The 12,345-nt window shown below is 39.2% G+C and overlaps 1 protein-coding gene across 6 annotated transcripts in view; it reads right to left on the bottom strand.

The window, feature by feature from the left end:
• The window catches only part of INSC (INSC, spindle orientation adaptor protein), a 125,866-nt gene extending 114,936 nt beyond the window's left edge, over window positions 1-10,930 (bottom strand). For 2 of the 6 annotated variants that reach the window (XM_021403076.1, XM_021403079.1), the window contains exon 1: window positions 6,071-6,214. Coding sequence is in view for 1 of the 6 variants with exons in the window: in XM_021403079.1 (XP_021258754.1) it covers window positions 6,071-6,074 (4 nt within the window). In the remaining 5 variants the exon portion in view is untranslated. The other 4 variants (XM_021403081.1, XM_021403080.1, XM_021403085.1 and 1 more) reach the window with 4 other exon arrangements.

The raw sequence follows: 12,345 nt of genomic DNA, 5'->3' as shown, positions 1-12,345 counted from the left end.
ACTGGAAGGCTGTAATGAGGTCTCCCCAGAGCCTTCTCTTCGGCAGGCTAAAGAGGTCCAGCTCCCTCAGCCTGTCTTCATAGGAGAGGTGCTCCAGCCCTCTGGTCATCTCCATACCCCTTCTCTGGATCCTCTCCAAAGGCTCCACACCTTTCCTGAGCTGGGGGCCCCCAACCTGGGCCCAGTTAAATAACCACAAGACAGAACAACTGCTATACCTAGTTTGGGGCAAGTAAGATCCACAGTAAACAGAATTTTAAGAAATAATTTTTATCACAAATTACTACTGCTTTGTTTTTACTGGAAATTCTGGAAAAGCTTAGCATCAATGAATCAGAGAGATTGAGCTAAAATATAGAGTTCCTCTCTGCATAGACTCTACTCTGTGCTCTGCATGCCCTCTGGACAGTTGGCACTTCCTGAGGAAAGAAAGAATCAGGCATCAACCCGAAGTTTCCTTTCCAAAACCAGCAGTAGCCTGCAGCCAGGTCAGCAGGAAGGAGGCATTGCATTGCAGACCTGGGCCAGCTACAGACATTGTTTGGCATTGAAGATATGGCCTCATCTGCACTGATGGGCATTTTGTTTGTGAAACCAAATCCATAATGAGCAATGAACCAGTTCTTAATGATTGGTCTGGCACAGAGTTTCTCTACATTATTTCTCCAAAACCTTGAGTTAGACTTGCTTATATTTAGTTCATTTAAAAACTAATAATGCAGGAGAGTTAATTTAATCTGAAAGCTACAAGAATACTTCCACAGCAGCGCAACGTGTCAGTTCCACCCTTTGAGCTGCTTTATTCCCTTTTCAGCATCTATATCTCATTTTCTTCAATACTATTCCCGCGTACTTATTCCTGCAATTTCAGTTTGGAGGTGTCAGGGCTGGTAGAAGGGAGAGAGAACAAGATAAAGTATTTTAAATTGGAAAAAATCCTCTAAATTACTTAATATGCTTTCAACAAAGAAAACTTGAGGCAGTGTGATAAACTCTTTACATATTACCCATTTATATGGCTTCTCTCCTCCAGCTAGTTCACTGTTCTTATTATTCAAAGAAATGAATTCTAGCTCCTTTCTGAGGTGCTGTATTTGATTTTGAAAGGAATCGGGAATTTTGAGGCATTCCATACCTGGTATGCAGGCTGTTACAAAGGCCTTTCATTAGGAGATTACATAAATAGTACTTGAAATCATAGTACAAAAAAGATACTTTAAATGAACTATTTATTCATGCGATAAGTGTTGCCTCATTTATTTTTCATAGAAATAGATCTGATTAATGTTTCTATTTTGAAAGCCCATTAAAGCATAGTCTGCCTTTGGCAAATGGTACACACATTCACAGTGTTAAACAATGTTTTTCTTTGTTTACAATACATTTTATTTACTATTATTTTGTGACATAGCTTTTGTGTTTAGGTTTTGACAACTGCAAATAAAATCCTGTTGAAAATAGAAACAAACAACTAGCCTGAGATGAATATTTCATCTCCCTGCATCCAAAAAAAGACTGCAAGATTCAAGAGCAAAGCTGAAATTATCTCGTATCACCAGCAGGTGCAAGCGCTGCCAACCAAGAGCAGAAAGGCAAGAGCTATGCGGTGAACTTAAGGTACAGAGTCTGATTAATCCTAAACTATTACCCTACCCCTCCTTTAGGCAGACTTCTCCACAGAAATAGCTCCCAGAACCTCCACAAGGCATTTGTGAAATAACTTCAGTCTAGGAAAACGCACATTTTATAAGTACTTGGTCTAGACAGCATATTTATCCATGGAAACCCTCAAGAAGCTACGAGGAGAAAGAACATTCTTAAGTTGAACAATATTATCTGTATCATGTCCTGTCACAAGGTCATTTCTCTGCACATTTTTCGCAATCAGAGAAAGAACAGCAGAGCGCTAGTCCAAGAGATCTGCTGCTGCTCTTGAGCCCTCAGGGTAGGTGTCTGCTATTCCCATAAAAGCCTCAATAGGAAAAAAAGACAAAATAATATTTACCTTATGAAGATTGTGAGTAGGATCATATTTATAAATGGATTTATAAGAGTCTGAAATCACAGTGTTATTTTCCATCTGTAAAACAAGGCTTGTTTGCTTTTAAAAATAATTACCAAAAGGCAATTAGACTATGTTCTACAACAGAATGCAATAACGTTTCACAAAGAATACAGACTCCTCTCTTCTGTCCAGTTGTAACATAGGAAAGCACAAAATCCTTCACACAGAGAGAATATACTTTTAACCTTGGCATTAGTTTGAACAAGGAATTTTGCTGTAATGGATGCCTCCAATACAACTAGCATGCTTCTTTCTGTTCTACTTCATTGAACCCAATCAGGATCCTTATCCTGCTGTCAACGGTTTATAGGCACTCAGCCCAGTTCCATGACGAATGGGGCAGGGGACCCACAGACCCACACCCCAGGAAAGGGAAAAGGGAAAAAGAGTAGGGAGATGGGCCTAAAAACAAAACAGCAGCAACAATCTGAGGAGAAACAAACTAATTTACTAAATAAGGTATCGGAATGCAAAATAACACACTATAATACAATATAATTACAGTTTAAGATAACAAACCCAATACAATGAGAGAGAGCGTCCAAAATTAAAGTAAGCCTTACTCTAATACCAATGATAGGATGGCTGGGGAGTGAGATGCTGCCAGGACAAGAGACAGGTGGAAAGAGAACAGGTCTTGTGATCTGCGAGTTTTTAATCTTTCCCTCTAACTGGAAAACGGTAACAGGGGAGCAAAGTCCCCTGGGGAATGTAGTAGTCCTTCTCTTCTGAGACCCAGGTACATGCACTACATGATGTTATGATGTGGAATACCAATAACCAAAAATCATAAAACCGTGACACCTGCTCATTTTAGCAGGATAACTAATACATTGGCAAAGACCTAGGTAATTGGCTGGGCAATTCACAGCATATATCCTCTTTGTTTCCATATCAGTACAAAACCATCACCATGACACTCCAGCTATAACAAATTTTTGGGGTGACATCGCCACCCATCAATACCATCAACGCACTTGTCAGCACTATAATATACTATTACATAATTTTGGACCCATTCTTAGTACACAGGCCTGTTTCATTGTCAGCCTTTCTGCAAGGTTTATTAGGTACCACAGATTATTATTAACAGTCTCAGCTTGTGCCAGTAACAGTTTAAATAGGATATTTCTTCATGAAGGGAGTCATCAAGCAGTGGAACAGGCTGCCCAGGGATGTGCTCAAGTCCATATCTGTGGTGGACATGACATTAAGGGACACAGTTTAGTGATGGGACTCGGTAGTTCAGGTTGAACTTGAAGGTCTTTTCCAACCTAAATGATGCTATGATTCTATTATGTGATTACAAAAATAATCATATAAATCCTTACTTTTGCTAAAAGTAAACAGATTGAATGTGAGATGGTTCTTCAGATTAAATAAGCAACCATTTTCCTTGCAGACATCTATTCTAAAGACCTCAGTGGAAAGGTGCACATCATTTTGGATTGGTAGGCAGGGAAAATCTGGGGACAGAGGCAAGGTGAGAAAGAGAAAGCAGATTTGGGGAGTTAGTGGGAGAGGAGAAACGTATTTACTCAGGAGAAGAGTACCAACTCCAAAGTGCTTATCAAGGAATTTACAAGATCTACTTTTTAACAGAAAACAGTGCAAGCTTTAACCACCACCGGCTGTATAAACCAGCAAATACTTGGAAACACAACTTCCATGCACTTGGCAATTCCCCATCTTCCAAAGTATAGAAAAGAATGCATCAGCACAAAGGTCCATCCCTAATTCTTTACTATAAAGCAAAATCACAACCATCTACTGAATTGAACTCTCAAAGTTAAACAGAACGAGTTTCAGAGATATTAGTAATTTCAAAATTATAATTTGGATTAAGTAAGCAGCAATTTACTTTTCTTGCCCAATGGTCTGAGGTTCAGACAGGATTTCTTTTTTCATTTTGCAGTAACTTACCCCTCAGCAGTTCACTCAGTACCATATTTAGAGACTGCTCTGCTCTTGTTAAACAAACAGTATCTTACTTTCAAGGAAGACAGAAAGGGGAGGAAATGCAGTTGAAGATCCTAAACAAGTTAATCCTCAACACTAAAGCAAAACAAAGCACTTCTCCAGCCAGGAAAGCTTTCTCACAACTGATTGTACAAAGCCCAGTATGAATGATGAGAGTAAGTTCGTAAAGGACAATGATGTTTTACATCTACTCCTCCGGTATATTTTAGCAATATTTAAAATAAGGCCCTAAACCCAGATCTAGACCAAGAAGTGCTAAGAGGAATTTAAGAAAAAAAAAAAAAAACTGTGGAGATAAGGATTTTGTTTTATATTCTTCATATATAAAATATTCTATCTAGGACAAATTTCTGCAAAACAATGTGCAAATAACAAGTGGTTTAAACAAGAAGCATTCAGTTGCCCGCTTTCTGTATTCTTGGGACACACAGAATATACTGTCTTCAAAACCTCAAACAGATGCCTTGTACCAACATGAAGGAACATTGCATTTTCTTAACTGTAGCCATGCTCACATCTGTGGACAATAACATGAACTTTATCAAAGATAGATTTTGAACCATCTTTCAAATTGTACATTACTTACTTGCAAATGTATCTATTGTTTAACTTTACCATTATGTTGTCTCATCATAAGAGAATGTTTTAAGTTTCCCTAGGCTAACCTGTGGGTAATATAAGGTAAAAGATGTTTTTTGTTTAAATATTTTACATGTGGATTATCTGTTTTTTTTTTGTTTTCTTTATACATTTAAATGGAGTCTTAGAGTTTAATATGCATATTTCTTTAAACAAATTCTATTCTAGATCTCCTAATAACTTAGCTATTCATTTTTCGTTTGTTACGTGAAGTTACAGCTCATGACCATAGCAGTGCTTTCTACCTGGGCACTGGGTTAAACAGACAAGTACTCTCTGGACTACAGACCCGCTTACCTGACAAGATACAGACCTGAGCTGTTGTTGAGAACATCACGTACACAAAGCTGCACAGGTTAGCAGCCACAAAGTACCTGCCTAGAGCACAGATCAGCTCTTGCCAGAAATGTTAATAATTGCCTGGTGTGTTTTTCTTATAAGTCTCAACAATTCTTTCTGTGAATTTTTTTTTCCAAGTTTGAAGTGGACTAAGAACACAAATATCAGATTTACCAGTTCACGCAAGTCATACCCTTAGAAACACAGTCATTCTATCACAAAACCTAGAAAATCGAACTAAAAAAAAAAAAAAAAAAAAAAAACTATTTCTTTGCCATTAGAGATACTCATCTGAGTAGGGCTGAACAACTACAGTTTTGAGCTGTAGGTTTTTAAGGCCTTCTTCTGACTCATCTAGAAGAGACATACGTACATTACAGACAAGTGGTTTCAAGGTTCACACTGATGGACAGTATGCTGAAGCCTTAACTAAATATAAATACCTTGAAACCATCCTTGCAGAGATATCTGTTGCTACAAATACTCATCCTGTAGCACATACTTTGGTGCTAACAAAGAAGTACTTTGGTCTTGAGTCTTCTGTCTGCATACACCACAAGACAAGGACAAACCAAATGCCCATGGAAACAAAGAGATGAACTGCTCTCCCCACCTCTGCAACTAGTGAGAAGGCTGATCCTCAGCATAAGGCTGGAGCTGTCACCTGTAAATCACACTAAGCAGCTTGCTGTCCCTAAGCCTTTGCTGGAAAAGGCTCCTCCAGTACAGCAAAGGCTCAGGAGAGATTTGAAAGGTTCACAGGGTATTGTGCATGAGTAGGAAAGAACAAGGTACTGCTGCAGAGACATCTCCAAAGCACATTGAACTAGAAACACCTCAGCTACCCTGAGACTTGAACATCCCAAGTATCCCCAAGACCATCACCAAGGGACCTTACTGTACCAGAGAGATTGGTGTGACATCAGAGCCAGAGGGCATTTGAGCACACAGAGATCACAGACACTTTTCTCTTCTGTTCTAACTCAACATTGGTTTGGTTTCATCTAAAAAAAACAAAGTCAAAACAACAGAAACAATAGTACTTACGCATCCTTCAGGTTCATAGAGAAAGGCCAGTATCATATGTTCCTCTCTAAGACTGCTCTCCACAGAAAGCAGGTGGTCAGTGTTGTGTTTTGACTTCATTCCTTTCAAACACTGTTTAAAAACAGAGCTCCAGAAACTACTGAAATTAACTTCCCAAATAGCAGCTTCCCTATGAACACTCACTCTTAAATACTTTCCAAGCAAATTAGTGTAAAACTAACCCACCTGTGTGAGCTGGTAGAGAGGCACAAGTTGCGCTCATCAGCACAAAGAGGAATGTAAGGGGAGCAATGAACAAACCCAACAGAAGCTATGGCAGAGAAAAGCTGTCCTGCTTGCAGTCGAGTCAATTGCAAAGCTCCCAAGAAGAGGCAGTGCCGTGCCCTGTGTCAGTAAACAACGCTCTATGCAATGATCTTACTTTCCCCATACCTTCCTATACAGCTTCCAAAAGAAAAGAAATTCCCAGTATACTTCTTACATGGGCTATCCCTTATCTTACTGGAAATGAAAGAATATTCCTTGCCGTCAGGCCCTGTGGCTGTAACTCCCATCATAATTTAGTACGGTAAATAAAAAAGAGAAAAGCCTTACATAACAGTCTTCATTCAAGACACTTAAATCTGCAACATCAAATCCATTTTATGCACTTTCAGTTAAAACCTTTTTCCCCCAGAAGGAAACCAAAGACAGTAGAAAAAGGCAATGTTTTCCACCAGCCCATTTAACAAATGAAACATTTACTTTCTGTTTGGTGTAAAGTGACAGCTGGCTTATGAGAGCTGACACTGATCCTCCCAAGAGGATTTCAGCAAGCAAGACACACAGGTGAAGGTCAAAGAAGCAAAGGAATTGAATGAAGAGAGGAAGCCGGCAGCTTCCCCTTAAGGACAGAAATCAGCTAAGAGAAAGTCCTTACTTACATGGCCTGTGCTGAATGGAAATAGAGCACCTGCAAAGTGTCCCATTCTCTAGAAATATCTTCAGGCCACTTTCTGAATTTCAGTTTTTTTTTAGACCTGGCTCCTTTCTAGCCATCATCTCTCACCTGTGACTGCACAGTTTTGTGCCATGTGTGCCTGGCTTACACAACATCAAAGGCGACTCATGCAATATTCATATTGAGGCATCATGCATCACTTTTTACATATATGGGGGAGGATAGTTAACAAGGGATGATCCTTTAATAAAGTAAATAATAAGAAAAACACAGCCTTACACTCTCAGAGAATTTTAACTCTCCCTACACATGACTGGCTGAAGAAAGATGAATGCATGCTCTTCAAAACACTCCTACCAGTGGTGATTTGCCAAACTATCACTTTTTGGCTTGGCAACACCACTTTATTATGCTAACAAGACCAATACAGGAGTTCCTGGGTGTCAAAGGTACACTCAGAAATATGCACATCATGAAGACAAGATCTGAGAACTTTGGCATAGCCATGAAGTTTTGCAGTCTCAGATCTTCTCATCATATCTATTTCAGTTTCAATCCTAACACTCTGGATAATATCCTGAGCTTGAGCAGAACTCCATCAAGCCCTCCAAGGAACAGGTATGTGTGATCAAACATATGACTTGCCTCTGAACAATTTTTATGAAATCCTGGAGAGAAAAGCTACTTGCATGCTATTCACACTTAATACAGAGCACCTATTCAAGTAAACAGGCAGAGATACAAATGAACGAATACCTGGCTCTGGTTAGGCTCTGTCTCTAATCTCTTTTAAAGGTCACAAGCCTCCTAACGGTTTTCAATACGTTTTCAAGTATTGGCTTACCTTAAACCTGCAGATCTCCCTCTCTATGCCAGGTGCACAGTACAAGCTGCTTTTCCTTCTTATAGAGCTTCACATACAGAAGTTCAGGCCTTCCCGGGGCTTTATTTTTATTTTTATTTTTTTTGACTCTGACATATGCAGACCTGACCTTTCAGCAACCCTTCTACATCCTACTTCCCCACCCCATCAACCTTGCCAGACCAAGACTAAGTGTCCAGAAAATACAGGGTGGAACAGCAGGGAAACAGCTGAACCACTTGACTTGCAGCTTTAGTTTAAAAGTCCTATTAACCAAAGTTATGATTAATCGCTGCTTGGAGGTGAAGGAGGAAGAGAGAAGTGCAGAATAAATCTTTCTTAAGGGATAAGGACAACAGTATCTAAGCTCAGCTGAGGTTTCTCCACTGTATGTTTTCCTTAATGCCTAACAGAAGTTCACTGAGTCAGGTGCTCCATACAGCTGTCCCAAAGCAATCTAGCTTTCACCTGATGGCCTACGTAATTCAAAGAGACTCTTCCAGCAATCACAAAGAGAGAACAGATACTCACTAGCTGCTGCTCCTTTTAGATAGCACTGCCACCTACTATACTGGCAGAGACCCAGGATGTATGCATGCAGGACTACACAAGCCACTCTACAGCACAAGGTATTTCCAAATGGACCAGTGCCACCCATTCTATAGCTCATTAAGACCAAATTGCCACATGTGGAGATGACTGAAGAGTGAAGAATGGAGTTAATTGGGCCACGTACACAGGAGGCAAAAGAAAGTTGGCACGCAGCCGCTCACGCTACTCTAGCTGATTACACTTGTAGTAAACCTTGACTTTCTAGACCACATTAGCTTTCTGAGCTCAAGAAAAATATGTGTTTCCTCCTGTGTTCATTAAGTCAGTGTGAAGACTTGTATGCAGAACCTGGAAGAAGTTTTCTGTACCATCCCGTACAGGCCTCCCCAGCAATTTTGTTCAAGTCCATTGTATTTCCTCTTTCATCACCATACCTTTCAGTCAGAAAGGACACATTATGTATTTGGCACACAAAAATCTAAGATAAGGTGAATAGGAAAAAAGAATCAGCACATGAAGTGATGGCTGTAATGAGAGCAAGAGCAATGCCAGTGGCTTTTGGGGAAAAAAAATATAGGCAAAAGTTGATTGCTAATAAATACTAATATTCTTCATTAGATATTGCATGACATAACCCCATTTCCTTCAGTGTTTTCTTATGCATTTTACCTTGTATGACACGAACAGAGACTTAAAGAGACCTCAAAGACAGCAAGAATATATAAAAGAAAAAAAGAAACATTTTTCATCTTTGCCAAAGAAGAGAAAAAAAAAAAAAAACTAGTGAGGATATTAAAGTGTTCAAAATTTATAATATTCTTCATCCTTCTAAGTATTCACCCTAGATACAATCATGCAGACCTTCCAAATCCATAAAATACGTCATTTTTGTTGCCCCCTACAGGTGCAGCACAATTTCAACTCCAACACTTGCACAGGTTTTTTGGTAGATTTTCAGAAGAAAACTAAAACCAAAGCCTCAAAGGATTGGAATATTGCAATGTAAAACTGCACGGATATTTCCTGTGAATATTATACTGCTCTGTCAGCCAATTCCAGTGGGATTCATCGTATGATTTAACCGTATGATGCATCTTCAAAATATATTACCCCAGATATGGCTATTGATACACAGTGTATTTATATTATGAAAAATAAAACATATTTTATCTTATTCTGGCATCTATCAGATTTGACTCTAAACCACATACTTCATTTAGTTAAAGAGCCAAAGGAAAGAAAATCAGCACAAAAATATTTTCATGAAAATGGACCTATTTTAGGAGAAGCCTGGTACAACTGCCTTTACAGTGCTAGCACACTTCCACACCTCATCTGGATGTCAACCACTTTAAACAAAAAGCACAGATATAAGGTTACAGCTTTTTTCAGTCAGCCTGTAGAAACTGCCACATGTACAACAGAGAAAAAGTATCTATCCCAGTAATAGCTTTTCCTTTCCAAGAGGAAATATTTGCATCAGTATAAGCAAGTTTCAGAAATACAGAAATAAGTGCCTACGGTTGAGCTATGTTCACTTCCCACCAACTTCAGAGACAGGACAGCTTACATATGGTGAAGATAGGCTAGTAGTGATACATAGAAACACAAGCCTCAAACAGCAGAAAGAAGCATTCTAAAAAAGTATGTTACCTTTTACACATTCACCTCCTTTTTTACATTCAAAGCACACAAAAATTCTAGTTCAAAATGCACTGTCAGAAAAAAAGTTACTCAGCTGCCTAAACACCACATTAAAACACTCATTGCTTGTGCAGAGTGTCACTATGGATCTAATCTCAAAGACAACCTGGAGACTATGAACAAATACTGTCACCTAACAATAATCAGTATGGTTCTCATTTTCCTTCTGCTTGTAGCAACAAATATGTTTTTTTCTGCTTTTTCAGCTGAAGCAGCCAATTACCTTCTGTGCTTTGTAAGCTCCCGTCCACACTCCCCAGGAAACGGATAATGTGCTGTGCAGCACAGTGGGGAGAGCTCACACGGATGCAAAATAATTCAGAACTTACTCATGTAAAGTCTCTCCGCTGCATTCACAGGCTGAGCTGTGTGTTAAACGTATTTATTCACCACTGAAAGACTATACTTTACAGTTATAGCCCTGGCAAATACTGTGCATTTAAATAATTCTTATACTCAGCCACACAAAGGGGTTTTATTCTTCTACCACAGCTGTACACAAAAGAACAGAGTGCCATTTCAATACAAAACTCCTGAATTTACTACTTACCAGTTTGTGATTACATATTCAGTAAGCCCGATGAGCTGAAAAGATTTTGTTGCAGAATACAAAAGTTACAAAAAAAAGTAGGCAAAGTTAACAAGAACGAAGGGAAACTCACATAAATGCTCTCCTCATTCATCTACTTAAGTATTCCCGAAGACTAAAAGGGACCTTGAAGAAAGTGCTCTCAGCAAAGACTACATCCTCTTGTCAGTCAAACCCTGCATAGTTTCAGCTAGGCATCTGTCCAAGAAGACATGGAATTCTTCTATTTTTGTCTCCCAGTGCAAGTGGAAACATTTTTACAGATCTGTGGTGAGGACTTCAATTTTTGTAGTGGTAAGCTGGAAGAGGAATGTAATTAAAGACTCTGTTAAGCAGAAAACTGTCCACAAAAGAGGAAGCAGAAAATTCGGAGGTAAATAACAATTGCATTACGTTACAGTCTGATACAGAAGTACAATAAAAACTTTCAGTGAGGTTAAAAATCCAGATGTGATTTACAGGAAAAAAAGTTGTGGAAAAACTTTGTTTTAATTAGCATTGCTATCAGAAGCAGGGAAACAACAACAGGTTAGTGGTCAATCACATAGGCTTGTCTCTTTTTAATAAAACAATTTTGATTAATAATTTTACATAGGAAGCTAAACTTTTGTTTTACCACCCATGCTATGCCTGATTCATTTATTCAACACAGGTGTTTCCTTAGAAGTACTTCACATCTTGCCTATTGCTGACTTATAAAACAAACCCTATAAACCTCTGGTTTTCTAAAGTATGAAAAAACCTTGGAAATGATGTTTCCCTTCTCTCGCATTTAACTTTTTCTCTTATTATGTCAATAAGAAAGTATGGTTGTTTCCTGTGTACATTCAGACTGGAAGCTGACACAGAAACACAGCGTACAACTTTGCTGACCCCTTGAACTCCCCAAATGCAAGATCTTCCTCACAAGAGAAGCAGCTGTATCCAGTTTGATTCCCCAGGACTTTTGTCCCCACTGCTTCTCCTCGCTGCATTCAACCTCCTCATCCATTGCTCCTTTTGCCTTTGCTTTTTATTCTGCCCTCATCACTCTCTCGTTGATGTCTTTCACTTGCTGTCCTATTGCATTATATACTGACAACTCTTTTTAGTCCTCCCCATAACTCTAGGTCCTCCTGTCCCTGCTTACCAAGTCAATGCTCTATTCCTCTGGTCAGCTTTAGGGCTCCTCCAGCCACTGCTGACTGCCAGTCTATCTCCCACACTACTTCATAGGTGTAGAAAGCTCTTTATGAATTAGCCCATAAAGTAAGCTGGTCCTGCTTGCTACCATTCTTCAGGTCAAAACCTTCATTCAGATGCACTGGAAGACATTCGTTAACTGTAACAGCAAATCTGAGAGCTGTGAGGAACAAACAGTGCCTTTCTAACAGAGAAGAAAAGAAGCACTCGCTGTCCCCCATTTCCCTGTTCTCCTTACTTACATGTTGCTTTTTGCTCTGACATTTCAAGTTTCTTTACAGCGTGAATGGCCTTGGGACAGAAAATCTCTCACGCTGCATTCTGCAGCAGTCCCTGGTATAACAGGATCAAGTCTTTTCACGATGCTGGGTATTATGGCAAAACAAGCAAGAAATAAGCTATTTCTTGAACATCTTGCTACTTATTATCTCCTTCAAATCACAGCT

Source organism: Numida meleagris, chromosome 6 (assembly GCF_002078875.1).
Source record: "Numida meleagris isolate 19003 breed g44 Domestic line chromosome 6, NumMel1.0, whole genome shotgun sequence".
Classification (NCBI taxonomy): Eukaryota; Metazoa; Chordata; class Aves; order Galliformes; family Numididae; genus Numida; species Numida meleagris.
This window is presented reverse-complemented; position numbering and strand designations above follow the sequence as displayed.